Source organism: Quercus robur, chromosome 11 (assembly GCF_932294415.1).
Source record: "Quercus robur chromosome 11, dhQueRobu3.1, whole genome shotgun sequence".
Lineage (NCBI taxonomy): Eukaryota > Viridiplantae > Streptophyta > Magnoliopsida > Fagales > Fagaceae > Quercus > Quercus robur.
This window is the reverse complement of record NC_065544.1, coordinates 49126921-49144622: the sequence shown is the minus strand read 5'-3', so window position 1 is coordinate 49144622 and position 17702 is coordinate 49126921. Positions and strand designations below refer to the sequence as shown.

General features: G+C 34.9%; 1 protein-coding gene across 1 annotated transcript; it reads left to right on the top strand.

Annotated features, from left to right (window-relative positions):
* Positions 1–4313: 4313 nt before the first annotated feature.
* Positions 4314–16276, top strand: LOC126705155 (wall-associated receptor kinase-like 1). The gene is made up of 4 exons (XM_050404092.1): positions 4314–4605; positions 5712–5852; positions 9124–9933; positions 15010–16276. The coding sequence occupies exons 1-4, from the start codon at positions 4314–4316 to the stop codon at positions 16209–16211; spliced, it is 2445 nt and encodes an 814-aa protein (XP_050260049.1). The 3' UTR covers positions 16212–16276.
* Positions 16277–17702: the final 1426 nt, after the last annotated feature.

Here is a 17702-nt window from a genome sequence, read left to right as displayed (position 1 = left end):
GAAAACACATCTAGGTGCAAGGACTAGCTCAAAAAAAAAAAAAAAAAAAAAAAAACCTAAAAAAGGAGTCCAAAATGCACCCAAACATGAAAGTACATTTGGTGCCCAAGAGTACCATTTAACACTTTTGGAGTGCCGAACGGTACTTTAAAAGTGCTAAATAGCACTCTTTTGGGCTTTGGCCCAATTTCCTTCGGTTGTCGATAAGGCACATCCTTTTCGACTTTTTTAGAGAAAGGCATGTCCTGATTTGCATTCTAATCGTCTGAGCTATTTTTTAGAGTTTTCTAGCCTCTATAAATAGAAACTGGATCTCATAATTCAGCACACTTTTCTATGCTCTTGGAGGCACACTCTTTTATACTCTTAGATTCCTCACCCCTCTTTTCTAGTATTCTCTCTTAAATTAGGGTTTTTAGGTTTTAAAGATAATTGAATAAATTTCTTTGAACCTTAAAACATCCTCTCAAAAAGAAAAAGAAGTGCTCCATGCAAGAGGTTGTTTCCAATTACCCTTGTTCTTTTCATTATGCTTCTCTTTTGTGATTATGCATGTTTTTTCTTTTTCTTTTTCTTCTTCTTTTTTTTTTTTTATTTATTTATTTTTATTTTTTTTATCTATAACATGAATTGTGAATTACTGTTTTGTTTGAAGCATGATCTTGATTTTATTATTCAATTGTTATGATCTCTTTATAAATTTCAATAATCTGCATATAACCAATTCTTCTTTTTCAAAATAAAATAGATCTGCACCTTCCTTAGATGTAATCTGATTTTTTTTTTTTTCAAAATAAAACAGATTTGCATCTTCCTTAGATGTGGATCTAAATTTTTCTTAATAAAAAACGAATCTGTATCTTCTTTTGTCTTCTTTAGCTTACCAGATTCCATTATAACCCATAGCATCAACCAATATCAATTGGTCCCTTCCTAACTGCTTCCTAAGTACCAAATAGCCTTCTCATAGATATGGGTATGGTGAGAAAAGGTTTTGGCTAATGTACCTCTCAAGGATGTAACAATGGAAAGGGTGAGAGTTGAGAAATTTGAAGAGTCACTTTATGTAAAGATTGTGGATGAGTCAATCTTGTTTTTCTCTAAAATTTCTCTCTCAAAATTCTCTCTAGAAGCTCTCAATATTTCGTGGGTATAAGGGGTATTTATACTGTAGTGAGAAAGGAATGCGAAGAGTCAGTTTTTCCATAACAGAGTGGACTGGTGACTTGGCCTCTCGACTTGACTGAGTCGCGAGTCCAAGTTGTGAGCTAACTGAATGGCCAGTCTAGACTTTTTGTCCTGTAGTGCTACAACTGGCATGACAGTTCAGCTTCTCTGCATGCTTCACTTGTGTGCATCTTTTGGCGGCTTGCAAGTCGCAGGCCACCTGCGAGATCCAGCCATAAGTCCCTGCTTCATTGCACAGTCTTGAGCATTTTTTCACACTCTCTCATACACTACTCTTTCATGATTCCCACCTAAATATAGGATTTCTAAGTACTGAATTACAAGTAAGTTGGCACAGAATAAAGCCAACAAGATAGTTGATTAAATTCAACCTTACACTTTTTTTTTTTGAACATATAAAAACAGATATGATTTTTCTGTTATCAAAAAATCATTTTTATCATCATAAAACAGATCTAACCTTTTACAAATCAAAAAAAAAAAAAAAAAAAAAATCTAAGTTTATAAAAACAGATCTGGTATTCTTTTCAAATTAAAAGACTTTGTTTTGTTTTATAAAAACAAATCTAATTTTTCTTTCATGAACAAACCAATTTTTCCAAGTTCTCAAAAATAGATTTGATTTTTCTAAACCAAAATCAATTTTTTAATCACTAAAATAGATAAGATTTAAAAAAAAAAAAAAAAAAAAAAAAAAAAAAAAAAAACAAAGAGGAGGATACATTCATGAATAAATTTATGTGATTTAATTTTTGTTTCACATATGCAACATATCATTCATAGCATGCATAAAAGGGTTACATTAGTCACAAGAGTTTAGAAGACCAAACTTTATCTGAGCGGAATGAGTGTCTAACACCTTCCCATTCCGTAACCTAGCCTCCGAATTTAGTTCTTTTGGATAGGTAGATATAGGCCTTGTCTTTATTTTTATTTTGGGAAGAATGTAACTAGGACAAAAGACCATGCAATTATTTGGTAGTTTGTAACTAGGACCCAAAGCCCTATAATTTTCAATTTTTCTAACATGTTTTTTTTTTTTATTCAATCAATAAAGGAACTATTTGGTCATGTATAGTTGTATTTATTTATTTATTTATTTTTTTGTATAAAAAATAAGTGGCAACTCCACACCACTTACCTAAAAAAAGAGGTGCCCTTAAAAGCACTCCAAAAATCTCTCTATTTTTCGAGAGGCACTTTCGAGGTGTCTCACACAAAACTGTATCAAATGCGCCAAGAGACAGGTCGGTCTATTTCTTATTATTATTCTTAGACTTCTTCTATGTGGGAACAACTTTTTATTGCAGATCCTCCACTACGGTATTCTGAGGACATTGAGCTCTTTGCCAAATATCGGGACCACCGTCGATTTATGCATTTCATGATGGGTTTACATGAGGATTTTGAGCCTACTAAGGCTTTTCTGCTTAGCCAGTCTCCTACTTCTTCTCTTGATGCTGTAGTGAAGGAGCTCACCTCTGAAGAGAATCATCAGCCTACTTATCATATGTCATCCTCTGACCATGTGTTGGCTACACCCTCTCTTCCCCCACAGCCTTCCATTGCTACAATCACTGCCCCTCCACGATTAACCTTTGGGCGTCCCTCCTCTCAGTCATTTAAAGGTACTCGTTGCGAGTTTTGTCGTGCTAAGGGCCATGATATCTCTGTTTGTCCCAAGCCACAGAAATTCATGCAAGAGAAGAATAAAGCTCCTCCTCCTCGGCATCTGCTATATGTCCCTTAGATCTATTGGTTCCTATAGGTTCATCTTTGTCTTCCTCACTTACTACAGCTAATATCGAGGAAGTAGTACAACAGGTTTTATCCCGAACTTCCACTTCTATTTCTATCACTTTAGGTAACCATTCTTGGTTTTTTGATATTGCATGTTGTAACCATGACCCCTAATGAATCACAATTCTCTGATAAAGCACCCTTAGCACATCCTACCTCTATTTACACTGTTGATGGAACTCCTATGCCTATTAGTCATAGAGGAACAATCTCTACTCCTAGTTTATCCCTTAGTGACACTTTTCATATTCCAAAATTGTCCCTTAGTTTGCTTTCTATTGGTCAACTCTATGAATTAGGAGTAGATATTCTATTTACTAATCATGGTGTGGATGTGTAGGATCCCCGGATGAGTCAAGTGCTTGGGACAAGCCGTAAGATTGGACGTATGTTTGAGGTTCACGACTTGAAGATTCCTTCACAAGTTGTTTCTGTTGCTACTACTACTACCACCCTTTTGCCTAATTTATGGCATGCTCATCTTGGTCATACATTTTTATCTCGTCTTCAGTTGTTAGCTTCTCAAGGTCATTTAAGTTTAATTCAATTTCAAAAATTTGATTCTACTTCTTGTCATTTTGGTAAACAAACACAATTGCCATTTATAATAGTGACTCTTTTTCTTCTGCACCTTTTGATCTTATACATTTTGATATTTGGGGTCTGGCACCGGTTCCCACTGAGGGGGGATCTCGATATTTTGTCATATTTGTTGATGATTTTTCACGATATACCTGGATTTATATACTTCACCATAGGTTTGAACTTGTGTCCATTTACCAAATATTTCTTAAAATGATTGAAACACAGTTCAATCGCACCGTTTAGATCTTTTAGTCAGATAATGTTCAAGAATATAATGGTAAATCTTCTTGTCCTTTTTAGATAGCAAAGGTAGTCTCCCCCACTGGTCTTGTCCTTACACTTCTCAACAAAATGGTCGTGCAGAATGAAAATATCGTCACATTCTTGATGTTGTCCACACCCTTCCCATTTCTGCCTTTATTCCTAAGCACTTTTGGGGTAAGGCAACGCTCTCTACTGTTTACACCATTAATCATGTTCCTTCACTGACCACACACAACAAATCACCCTTTGAGCTCTTTTATGGTCAAACTGATGATTACTCATCTCTTCAGGTTTTTGGTTGTGCTTGTTTTGTCTCTCTTCCTCTTGTTGAGCAATACTAGGCTTGCCTCGTTACCAAATGCTTTACCCAAGAATATGGCATTGACTATGAGGAAACATTTGCTCTTGTTGCTCATCTTACATTTGTCAGATATCTCATTGTTGTGGCTGCCATTTAGCATTGGCCTATTTCTTAGATGGATGTAAAGAATGTTTTCCTCAATGAAGACCTCCAAGAAGAAGTGTACATGCAACCACCCACTCGCTATACTCACTTAGGTCTTCAAGTTTGTCTCCTTCATTATGATCTTTATGGCCTTAAGCAGGCTCTTCGGGCTTGGTTTGAAAAGTTTAACTCAGTTGTTACTCAACACGGTTTCATTTTAAGTCCTCATGATGCTGCTCTCTTCGTTCGAAGATCCTCTATTGGTATCACTCTTATTCTTCTTTATGTTGATGACATGATTATTATTGGAGATGATTCAGCAGGTATCCGCTCTTTTCAGCACTTCCTTAGCATTTTGAGATGAAAGATTTAGGCACTCTCAACTATTTTCTTGGGCTTGAGGTTACCTCATCCTCTGATGGATACTATCTTTCCCAAGCTAAATATGCTTCTGACCTTCTCTCCAAGGCAAAATTGTTTCCACTCCCTTGGAATACAATGCCAAGCTCACACCCTTGGATGGTGAACTTATATCAGATGCTACTCGTTATCGTCAGCTGGTTGGTAGTTTGATCTATCTCACTGTCACTTGCTTGAATATTTCACATGCCGTGAGTATGGTTAGTAAGTTCATGGACGCCCCTCGTTTTGTCCACTATGCTATTACTCTTCGGATTTTCTGATACGTCAAGGGCACACTTTATCATGGTCTTCACTACTCCTCTCATTCTTTTCTCGAGCTCCATGCTTATTCAAATGCAGATTGGGCAAGTGATTTGACTGATCGATGCTTCATCATAGGTTTTTTGTTTCCTGTTGGGTACTTCTCTTGTCTCATGGCGTAGCAAGAAGCAGGACGTGGTTTTCCATTCCAGTACCGAGGTTGAGTATCGTGCTCTTGCTAACACCACCTGCAAGCTTGTCTAGCTTCGATGTCTCTTGGCTGACATGGATGCTCCATAGATCACTACCACTCCTCTTTATTGTGATAATCGTAATGCTATTTACATTGCTCATAACAATGTCTTCCATGAACTCACCAAGCACATTGAGATCAACTACCACATCACTCGCCAGCATCTCAAGAAAGGCAATCTCTAATTGTTTTTCATCTCCTCTACTGACCAACCTACTAATATCTTCACCAAAACTCACATGCCTAGTCGTCTTCGAGATTTGATATCTAAACTCTAGTTGGCTTCCTCGCTACCTCAAGTTTGAAGGGGGATGTTAGTATATAGCTTAGTTTAGTCTAGTCCATTAGACTTAGCTTAGTATACTATACTTGTAGTACACTCATATTACTTGTACTTCACATATTCTTAGCCTATATAAGGCTCTCTATTGTACAGTGTTATTCACACAAAATATAAATCAATATACAGACTATGTAGTCTTTCTTTTTCACACTTTATATTCTTAACATCAGGAAAAAACCCAAGTGCAGTGGAAGTAGCTGAAGCATCAGTGACTAAGAAATCACCCACCTTGTTTGGACTTGTCAATATTTTTGATGATCCATTAACGGAAGGGCCTGAACCCACCTCCAAGCTTGTGGGTCGAGTTCAAGGTCTATATTGGTCAGCTGGCTAACAAGAAATAGGCCTACTTTTGGCCAGGAACCTTGTTTTCACAACTGGGAAATTCTATGGTAGCAGTGTCACTATTTTGGGCAGGAATGCAATGTTTCATCCAATCCGTGTGATGCCAATTATAGGTGGGACTGGTGCTTTCCGGTTTGCACGTGGATTTGTGCAAGCAAAGACACATTTTTTCAATCTTACCTCTGGGGATGGAGTACCATGTTGTGGGTATACATTATTTAGCTATTAATGGAGTATATATTCTCTTTCAAAGGACCCCATGGTGCTTGTTCATTTCGATAACAAATTCGTGTACTTTATTTGGACTTTGTTAATTTGTAGGATTCTTTTAACGTTTTGCATTGATGGATGCTTTGGGTTTCGAGAACTGTTGGTGGAATACATTTAAAATTGATAGATATTCTGCAAAGAATAGGTTTAGAATTATTTAGAATTAAAGGAGCTTAGGCTTCACACTTTAGGCAGTGGAAGGTGTCACATATCAAAAGGCAGGGAAATGTCCCTGCCCATCTATTGGCCCAACATGCCCAACATGTTGAGGACTACGTTGCATGGCTAGAGGAGTGCCCTAGCTTAATAGATCATGCATGTAATGAGGACAAATTGTAATTTGCTTCTTCTTCAATAAAGTGCGAGTATTTCCTATCAAAAAAAAAAGGAGCTTAGGCTTAAAGCTTCTTTTGGAAAAGCCTTTTAATTCCATGTGTTGTTTGGATATTTTATTTTTTGTTAATTTATTTTAATATTTAATTTATTTTTGCTATTATCTATAGAATTCATTACACTTTTTGGTATTATTTATGAGTCTCACTATACTATTTCAGCTAACTTTTATCTTTATTTACAGTAATTTTAACAAAAAAATTTCACTTTCGTCAAAATAAACAGATCTTAAACAGACATTTTTATATATTTATGATAAAATTAATCAATCCTAATCCTCAAAAGAATGTTTTTTGTGGCCAGTTTTTGAGGAGAAACCATTACAGTATTAATAATTTAAAACTTCACTATTTTGCTGTAAAAGTAAGATGTATTTGCCTACCACTCTCTCTAATAGAAAAGAAAGTGAGTTTGATACTGGTAATATGGAAGGAGATGAAGAGTAAAATATTAATAAAGTAAAATGGGTGGAAAATAAAAAAATGAAATAAAGGAAAATGTATTAAAGAGACACTTTTGTCATATAGTTATCCAAGAAACCAAACTTGACGCCTGAAGATGTATTTGCCTACCACTCTCGCTAATGGAAAAGAAAGTGAGCTTGATACCAATAATGTGAAAGGGGATGAAGAGTAAAATATTAATAAAGTAAAATAAGTGGAAAAAAAAAATGAAATAAAGGAAAATGTTTTAAAGAGACACTTTTGTCATATAGTTTTCCAAGAAACCAAACTTCACGCCTGAAATAAATACTATTTGAAAAGTTAACTTTTACCATTTTTCTAAACAAGTGTGGCCCATGGCCCATCTACAAGTGCAGCCTGGCTCTTTTTAACAAAAACATTGATATTTTTATCATTTCGTTGTAAAAGCAGTGACTGACCACTTCGACAAACACAGCTACCGAGACGTGTTGCCTTGTCTCTATATACGTGATAGGCATAGGTGTCAATAAGTGTCATTTTTTTTTTTTTTTTGAGAAAGGTCAATAAGTGTCATTTAACGCATCAACTTGAGGATAAATCATGAGATCAAATGAATAGGTGATGTGGTCTATTATTCTACTAAAATTTTTTTATTTGTTTAAAATTATTAGTTAGAAATTTTTTTAAAATAAAAATTAATTACTAACTTAGTAATTTTAAATAAGTGAAAGCTTTTTTAGTGGAATGGTGAACAAGTTACGTGATCCACCAGAGAACTCTATAATTTCTCCAACTTGAGTATTGATGGAAGAGCCCCTAATCAAAACTATAGACAACATTAGGGGATTATATAAAAATTTTAAACTTTAAAACACAAAATCAAAATCACCTCAAATTTTTCTTTGCTAGGATATGTATACGAGGACATTAAGAGTGCATTTGGGAAGCATGTTTTGCGCTTCCCAGATGCACGTTTTGTGCTTTTTTTTTTTTTTTTTTTTTTTTTTTTTTCAGCCGTAACTTTTTGATTTTTCTTCTGTGAATAGTGTTCTCGTGCACTGTTTATGGATCCCACAAACTACAAATTTTTTCATTAAAAATGAGTCTCACAGTACTATTCACACATTTAAAAATTATTTTGCTACAGTGTTTTTCAGTTTTCAATTTTCAGCTGTATCCAAACGGACCCTAAATGCAGCATTCGTGGTTTGCAATATGCTGATATGAGTTCTATTAGAAGAGGAGGAAACCAAGTTGCCCATATTTTGGCCAAATATGGTAGAAATGTTGATAATGAATTGTATTAGATAGAGAACTCTCCTCCACCGGTTATAGAAGCCTTGTATTAGGATTGTTTAAGCATGAATGAATATTGGTTTTGCCTTAAAAAAAAAAATCACCTCAAATTTGAAAGATAACTAAAAAATTTGTGACCTCCAATAATATCAACCACAATTAGGGTTGTGCAACAACTCCCTCAATTTACCCAAACCGCTCGACCCGCTTTGCTCAACATCAGCCCCACATGGATATGATATTTATTTCTAAGCGGACAAATTAAACTACTAAAGTGACAGATCAAGTTAGGTAACAGTTTGAGTTTTTTAAACCGCCAATACCTGAGCCAGCACACCTATATATATACATATATATATATATATATATATATACACACACACACATATATATATATATATATATATATATTCATTTTCCATTAGTCTATATCTCATATTAAAGTTAATTTTTTTTTTTTTTTAATTTAGAGCCAAATCCAACCTACAGACACCCTTAACCACAACATATAGTAGAGAAAGTCCTAATATTAATAGGACATGCACTACCAAAGTGACCAAATTAAAAGCCACGCGTCAATATGGGCTGCTAGTTTTTTGCCGACTTCGATGTTGACTTTGGTCTTCTATGCAATTTCCATAGAAATATTTAGATTTTCTTTTTTTTTGGGGGGGGGGGGGGGGGGGGGGGGGGGGGGGGGCCGTGGGGGGGTGTTGTGGCTTATTATAAGAAGTCAGGGCTTGGCCTTGCTGTCTCACACTGAGACTCATAATCATCATCACACAGAGAGATATGGGTATGACGGTGGGAATGGTGTTTTTATTGTGCTCAATGAATGTATTTATAAAAGCAGTGGGTTTGGGAAACAGTTCATGTAGTGGAGCAGCAGCAGTTTGTGGGAACGTTACAATTCCATACCCTTTTGGAATTGAACCTGGTTGCTACATTGACGATTGGTTTGCGATAGATTGCAACTACACTCTTGGCTCTCCCAAGCCATTCTTGAGAAGCTTTGACCTGGAGGTGCTGGACATTTCATTAGAAGGCACACTTCGAATCAGTTATCCTATGTCATGGACGTGTCCTAATGGTCATCGCAGTGCAAGACATAATGTGAGCTTAGCATCAAGTCCCTTTGTCTTCTCAAAATTGAGAAACATATTCATTGCCATGGGTTGTAACAACTTGGCTTATCTTCAACCCGATGATAGCCCAAATAGTTCACTAAGTATTATTGCTGGGTGCATGTCCGTTTGTGAGAAAAACACCTTACAGACACAGGGCAGTAGTTGCAATGGCATCGGCTGTTGCAAAACCACAATCCCTTCAGATCTCGATGTGTTTAACAAATGGATAGCGTTCATGGTCAAACCATCTCTTAAAAGTACCAAAGATTGCAGCTATGCCTCCTTAGTAGATCAGAAGTGGTTCGAGGAAAATTTAACAAACATCTTTGAAGTCCGAAAAATGCCTCACGTTCCTGTGGTATTAAATTGGGAAATAAATGCAAACTTATCTTCTCTTGTAAAGGGAAGTAATTCATCTAACTCAACATGTCAGTTTGCAAATCGTTCTTTGTCATCGGGTAATATGAGTTCAACCATTGCATGCTCTTGCAACTCCGGCTTTGAAGGAAATCCCTATCTTGTTGATGGATGTCAAGGTAAACTTATCGCACTCTTTCAATTCTATTTATTAATAAAAAATTTAATGCGTGTTTCATTTTCGTAGACCAATAAAAATGATTAAATTAATTAATTTTGGAGCTAGGTTTGCAAAAGAAATGCGTCTCAAACGACATACCAGTGCTTGTGCCAAATAGAGTCCACAAGTGTGACCCCGTTAGGAGCTCGGGGAAAAACATAATTTGCTAAATTTGATGTTTTCACAAAATTTTATTTATATTTTGATAAACAAATTAACCGTTAAACACATACACACACTTAATTACACTCTCTCACCATCTCAAACACATTACTTAATCCAAAGTACAACTACAAAGGGCCTTTATTTATATTTTGGGTGAACCATAAAATTTCATTTTGGGTACAACAAAGTCTAGAGATATATTTTTGTGTCACAACTAGGACATGGGTGAATATAAATGCTAGAAAAAAAGAAAAAGATACTAGTCTATTCGAAAGTGATGATTTATTAATCAAAATTACAAACATTATTAAGGTGTAATAAAAATTATGGCAAATATATAGTGTGTTCCAAAAAATTTATTTTGTACATCATTTTTCTTTAAATTATGGCTGATAATTTTAGGGAAAATAAAGAAGTTTGACAGAGTGTATTTATTTTTCTACTTTGTTCATGTTTTTTCTCTTCCTTTTTTAAGCTTATCAAGCATTTTTAATAGTAATAATAATAATAACAATAATAAATTATAAAGTGGATTAATGGAATAAGTAAATGAACATTTCTTATATCCTCTAGAGTCGTAGCCCTTTTTCCCCTCTCAATTTCCTCTTCAACTTAAGTAAATCGTATAGAATAGTATGCATTTGACTATTACAAGTAAATTAAATTTTTAAGTAGGCTGAATTGCAAACTACACTCTAAAAGTTTTGGAGTGTTTGGATTTTATACAATAAAATTTTAAATTTTGGATTTCATCTCATAAGATTCAAGAATGTTTGGGTTTTACCCCCTAGTATTTGGATGTATTTCGATTTTACACCCTAAAGTTTTAGAATTTGGATTTTACCTCATGAAGTTTTATTCCATTTGCATCAACAGTCCCTCCATCCATATTTTCCATTAAGTGCCACATAAACTTATTTTCCGTAGTTCAACCCCTAAAGGAGATTCATGCAGTTAGACAATTATTTTAATTTTTACAAGGTTTCTGATATTATTTAAGTGACGTGGCATAATTAATTGAACTAGCAATATTTAATTGGATTAACTAATACAAGTGGAATATTAAGGTATCACTTAACAAACACATCATCATGAGTTTCAACAAAGGGGGTGCCAATCAAAGCAACACTTTAAGAGGCAAAATTAAAAGACCCAAAAATTAAGGGCTGTATTTTACACTTTAGCCTGATTCTTTCAATAAATTTTATTTTGATCCTTATTCGTTATTTTTTAATGACGAATGTTGCTAATGTTGCTAACTAATTGCTTGTTGCCACAACAACAGTTGATATCCTCCTAATTTTTTCTTTAGACACATCATTCAAAATAGCATTTAAAACTCTACTATTAAAATTTGCAACACTATTTTTCTCAGGTGTTCCATTTGTAGGTTCCTCCTCACGATTTTGCCATCTGATCTTTATTAAGAAGCATACCTTTTCATCAAGAGACTTTAATAAAGCCCTTATGCACACCTTCTAGTGTGACAACATGGGTCATGATTACACAACAATCAGGGCCGGCTCTATGGTGGAGCAAAAAATGCAACCGCCTAAGGCCCCAAGTAAAAAAAAAGCCCCTAAATTTTAACCAATAGGATTATTTATAATCAATAAATAAAATAAATTTTTTTATTAGATGAAAAAAAATAAAAAAATAGAGAAAAATGCAACGTCGCCCACAATATTTTTCACAACACTTGTACAACTAATGCTAAGTAGCAAGTTATTACAGCCTATTGTTGATGGCAAAAAAATAATTATAATGATATTTTCAAATAAAAAACAAAAAACAGTTTAAAATCTAGGATTTGTTGTAAAAAATATTGTGAATGTTGCACTTCTAAAAAAAAAAAGAATAATAATAAGAGTTTAATTAGCAAACTTTTACTAGTTTTTATCTAAATCTACCACTAACACCACTGTTTTACTTACCACTATCAATCTACCACATCAACAAGTATGAAAAATTTTGTCAAATTTTTTTTGTCTTAAAAATTCAAAAAAAAAAAAAAAAAATTCTATGTAGTTCATGTTAATTAGTAGTAATTTTGCATCTAAATAAGATGATCAATTTTCGCCTTAGGCCCCCAAATGCATCAAGCCGCCCCTGACAACAATGATTAAAACTTAATCAAAGTATGTTTTCTCTAGTATCACTTGTTGGATTATAAATTAACCCTAGTTGAATTAATCAATTGCCCAAGTTAATTAATGAATCCAACTACCTCAAGGTCTAGTTAATTAAGTGACAGACACAACCACTTCACCAATTCTAAATTTCATGCAAGGAAAAAATAAGTTTCAACATAAGCGATATGGTTAAACTAGGAAAGGAAAAACCATAATAGGAAAAACCCCAACGAATGGTGGTCTGAAGGTAGCTGTGCAATAACTTGAAGAATTCACTATAAAAATTGAGATTACAAGTACAAGGAATATACCCGATCCTGAAGTATCTACCTATAATAGAACCTTCAAAGTCATTCAAGAGTTGCTCCAACCCAATTAAAATACTCTTCCTAGTGAATTTCTTCAATATTCATGGATCTCTAATTCGTGACAGACTTCACACAATCAACCTTCTTGATTGTTGAAAATGTGGGAGCAGATGTCTTCCCGGCAAGAATGTACTAAACGGTGAACCAAAGGTCACCCGGTTCAAAATGCTTGGTGCATAAACTTACAAAAACTTCTCAATATGTATGGTTTTCTCTATATATGATGATGAATTTAAAATTAAGCTTTTATACCTTTTGAAACCCTAGTGCACGAATTCCTAGGCCAACAATTCATCATGGATCGAAATGGGTGAACAGAATTAACAAAATCAAAGCTTGATCAATCATGAGGAGTTGAGCTACAGTTAAGCTTTAATAAAGCTTGAAAAATTGCATGGGAGGCTAGTATTGAGGCAAAAATATTTGAGTGATCTTGAGAAGTTTCTTGAATTGTTTTCTTGTATCTTTAAAGTAGTCTTTCCACACACTCCAGATACTAAAAACTAAGAACTCAATTACATGGAAAATGCATTTTCACATGGATTTTCCTAACTTACAATATTTGACCGTAGCACCTTCTATCATGTCATTTGATTGATATGGAACCTTGAGCTTTCCCCTTTACCTTTCATAGTCACCATTCTCATCGCCAACAAATAGGCATTGAACTGTGAACACTCCTAACTTTGATTTGCATTAGTGACTCAATTTAGGGCTATAAGATTGCCTAATGAGTTGCTTAGAATGCTCACCTTATCCCTAGACTTGAAGATCATCCACACTATTGTATCATCCCAACATTTTCTATCATCATGTATAAGATCCTTTACAACTCTTATTTCACCTTCAGTAGCCATCTTCATTGCTTAACTAGATCTCATAGGAAGATTTGATATTCACCAAACATAGGATGGATTTGAGGCTAGCTAGCTTCCCAAATTGGGCTAGATAAGAAACATATAGTTGGTACATTCGTATGTTGATGTCCTTAATGACCCTTGATCCTTGTTTGCAAACATTGCTATATTACTGGCATTACGGTTTTTGAAACCGATGCCTCCCTCCTTCTTATCCTAACATAGTCTATGTAGCTTTAGCAAGTGTAAACTATGATCCATGCCATAGCAGAATCAATTTCACCACACATTACCAAAAGTAATTTAAAATAGCTCATAATATAGGTGGGTATGGCTTGTGCTACCTCTTTTTTCTTTTTTTTTTATTATCAAGATTTATCATTGGGCTTTCAAAAACAACAGTTCTTTCCAACCTTGTACTTTCCTTACTATCCTGTCCTTTAGGCCTTGGAGGTTTCTACCTTTGAAATCCCTTCATTATTGGCAACGGAGGGGGGGGAGCAAGTGCTCCTTTGACTTTTGAAAAATTCTCCCACCCTCTTTTATTTAAGGTAAAAAAATAATAATTTTGGACATAAATTTAAATAATCCCCCCTTAATTTTTACTAAAAAAACATGTTGTATGGGGCATAAAAAATGGCCTAAGCCCACTTCGAATAGTGGTACATAGTATTTGTAGCTCAACACAATTAATTTGTAAGAGAGTGGGCTTTCTAAGTCAGCTGTAATGCTCAGTATGGTCCAAGCATAGAATTAGTGAAGTTGTGGCACTTAGTATGATGAAATGAAGCACAATTTACATATAAACTCTTCCTCGGGCTTATTTGAGGATGGAATGTTCATATATTACTTGTACCAATCTTCATACAATTTGATACCCTCTTCTCTCTTTTCAAGTCTCTACCTTCCATCCCCTTTCCGAGAGGGGTTCATTTCCTATATATAGTCTCCCCTAATGCATCTGAGCCCTTCATTTGTATGTCTTAGGGTAGTAACTGGGATACTTGTCCCATCAAGACCCTTCTAGAGGTGGTAGAGAGTGTTGTGAACTGTGAAACTACTATTTAAGTGTCTTTTCCTCATAAATGCAGTCAGCTCAGTTGGTGCAGTGCATTAAACGTGGAGGTGATGGCTACCTTCACTAGATATTTCCTCTCTTCTTTACTTGCACATCTCTCATGTCTTCCATAGTGCCCTACTTTTTTGGAGCAGATGGCTAGCTAGGGCATTCCCAAGGTGCATTTATTCCTCAGTCTCCTTAGAACTTAATGCTTGTTCTTTTCTATTATTTATTATTTTATTTTTTTTGTTCTGTTATCTTTTATCCTCCATCTATGACCCACTTTTAGTGTATCATTCTATTTGCTTGCTACTTGTCAATGTAAGTTAGCATATATTTGTCACAAGATTGTTTTTCTAGCCTTTTGGCTTTTGAAGAAGTTGTCTCTACTTTATTGAAAACTATTATAAGCTTTACTAGGAGTAATCTTTCTCATTTCATTGTGTTAACCAGGTATTAGCACAGGCATTGGGCTGTTAATTTTGTTTATTGGTGGATGGTGGTCATATAAAGTGGTAAAAAAAAGGAAGAATATTAAGCGCAAGGAGAAGTTCTTCAAACGAAATGGTGGTTTATTATTACAACAGCAATTGTCTTCAAGTGAAGTAATTGTTGAGAAAACCATCAAATTGTTTAATTCAAAGGATTTGGAAAAGGCCACTGATAATTTTAATGTGAATAGAATTCTTGGTCAAGGAGGACAAGACACTGTTTATAAAGGTATGTTGATAGATGGGAAAATTGTTGCAATAAAAAGGTCTAAGGTAATTGATGAAGGAAAACTCGAAGAATTCATTAATGAAGTTGTCATTCTTTCACAAATTAACCATAGGAATGTGGTTAAACTACTTGGTTGTTGTTTGGAGACAGAAGTTCCTTTGCTAGTTTATGAATTCATTCCTAATGGAACTCTATCCCAATATCTCTATGACCAAAATGAGGAGTTTCCAACAATATGGGATATGTGCTTACGAATTGCTACAGAAGTTGCAGGAGCTCTTTTCTACTTACACTCAGCAGCTTCTACACCCATTTACCACCGTGACATTAAGACTACAAACATTCTCTTAGATGATAAGTATAGAGCAAAAGTAGCAGATTTTGGGACTTCAAGATCCATTGCTGTTGATCAAACTCACCTAACCACAATAGTACAAGGCACTTTTGGATATTTGGACCCTAAGTATTTCCAATCAAGTCAGTTTATAGAAAAGAGTGATGTTTATAGTTTTGGTGTTGTCCTTGTTGAGCTCTTAACTGGAGAAAAAGCTATTTCTTCTACGAGGACAAAAGAATGCAGAAGTTTAGCCACATATCTCATTCATTCAATGGAGGACAATAATTTATTTGATATTATTGATGCTAGAGTTATGAAGGACGCTAAACAAGAAGAAATCATTTCAGTAGCAAACCTTGCAAAAATGTGCTTGAACTTGAATAGGAAGAAACGACCTACAATGAAAGAAGTTGCAATGCAGTTGGAGGCAATCCAATCATTGCAAAAAACTCCTAATGTTCAACAAAACTACGAAGAGGTTGAATTTGTCAGAACTGAAATGCACGAGCAATGGGATGATATTTCTACATCAACAATATTAGGTGTGGATAGTGGTGTAGCTTCATCTTCAGGATCCCGCCCACTGTTATCTTTTTAATTAGGTTGAAGTAAAAGTTTTCATTGTAGTATTTATTTGTTTCATCTTGTGATGCTATATCTTTAGCCTTTTTTTTTTGTATTATAAAAATCATTTCATGGAATTAGTTCTTAAGGTGGATTAAACTTACGCTCTTGTGGTTGTAAAATATAGCAAAAGTTTGCACACACCCCACTGTGCATTAGCACACACCCCACTGTGCAATAGCACATGCCACATGTGCATTATCCACGACTCAACCCACTACCTAACATAATTTAATTTTTTGTCTTTTATAATGTATTGGTCAATTACTTTTATGCCTACCTTGGCCTGTAATTTATGCTTTTACTGCTTCTACTCGTCTACTTCCCCAATTCAAATATCAGCCCCACAGCCCCATGGCCCCCATCCACCCCCCCCCCCCCACACACAACAGACAAGAGTCGCAAGAGCCAATCAACATTACATAAAACATTAAAGATATAAAACATTCACAACACATAAAATTCACAATACACAAAACGACAAACTCACAAACCGATAAAGTCAAAATGTCAAATAAAGTCAATTAGTCATAAGATAAAGCTATTCAATTCCAATTCCAAAGAGAGAATCTCATTTTTCAATTCAAAGAGAAACACATAGAAAGAGCTCCACTCTCACTCTCAAAGCACAGCAAAGACATTAGATAGAGAAAAAGGGAGAGAAGTAGAGAATTGAAATAACTTGAGGAGCAGTGCCACGGCAGCACGTCGAGGACTCGAGGCCAAGCCAAGGCAATCTCTAATACGATTTTGCCGTCACCGATGTCGATGTGCTTTGGGACCAGGGGCGGGGCAAGGTCTATTACTATTGCTCAAGGCCAACACAATCTCTTTCTCTTATCTCCGATCCGATCTCACTGTTGTCGATAGCCTGATGTGCTTTGTTGCTATTGCCATTGTTGAGTTTGAGGCGGAGGCACCGATGTGCTTGGTCGTTGATAAGGTTCTTTTTCCTTTAGGTTAGGATTTCAGTTTTTTTGCTTTACCCTTTGATCAATCAGCATATGCGTATGTATTGGGTGCATTGGGTTTGGGTTGGTTTTTTTTTTTTTTAACTTTTTTTTAAGAATCCATTTGGTTTAGGTATTTAGTTAATAAAAATTTAATTATTTTGATTTAAAAATCTGTTTGGGGTTAGTTTTGTTTAGGATTGATGTTGGGCTTTTTTCCTCGAGGTCTGTTAGGCTTGCCATGTTAAAAAAATTTTTGTGATTTTAGTTCAAAAATTTTCAAATTTTTTTTTTTTTGGTTAAAAGTAGAACAAATTATGGAGCAAAATATTGGCATAAAAAAAATAAAATAAAATATAAAAAAAACTGAGGGTGTTTTAATATTTTTTTTTTCCACAAGTAGGTGGCAATGGAACACATACATATATTAATATCCTCTCTATAGTCCTTAAGAGCATGTGTTTGGTTTCCTTGATGTGATGAATATTACACCCTTGCAAGAAATGTGATAGGTT

Excerpts from the sequence above, each read along its gene's own strand:
- LOC126705155 (XM_050404092.1), top strand. The coding sequence starts at position 4,314 with ATGGATGTAAAGAATGTTTTCCTCAATGAAGACCTCCAAGAAGAAGTG. Across the intron at positions 4,606-5,711 it reads TATTGGAGATGATTCAGCAG|GAAAAAACCCAAGTGCAGTG; the intron begins GTATCCGCTCTT and ends TCTTAACATCAG. Across the intron at positions 9,934-15,009 it reads TCTTGTTGATGGATGTCAAG|GTATTAGCACAGGCATTGGG; the intron begins GTAAACTTATCG and ends TGTGTTAACCAG.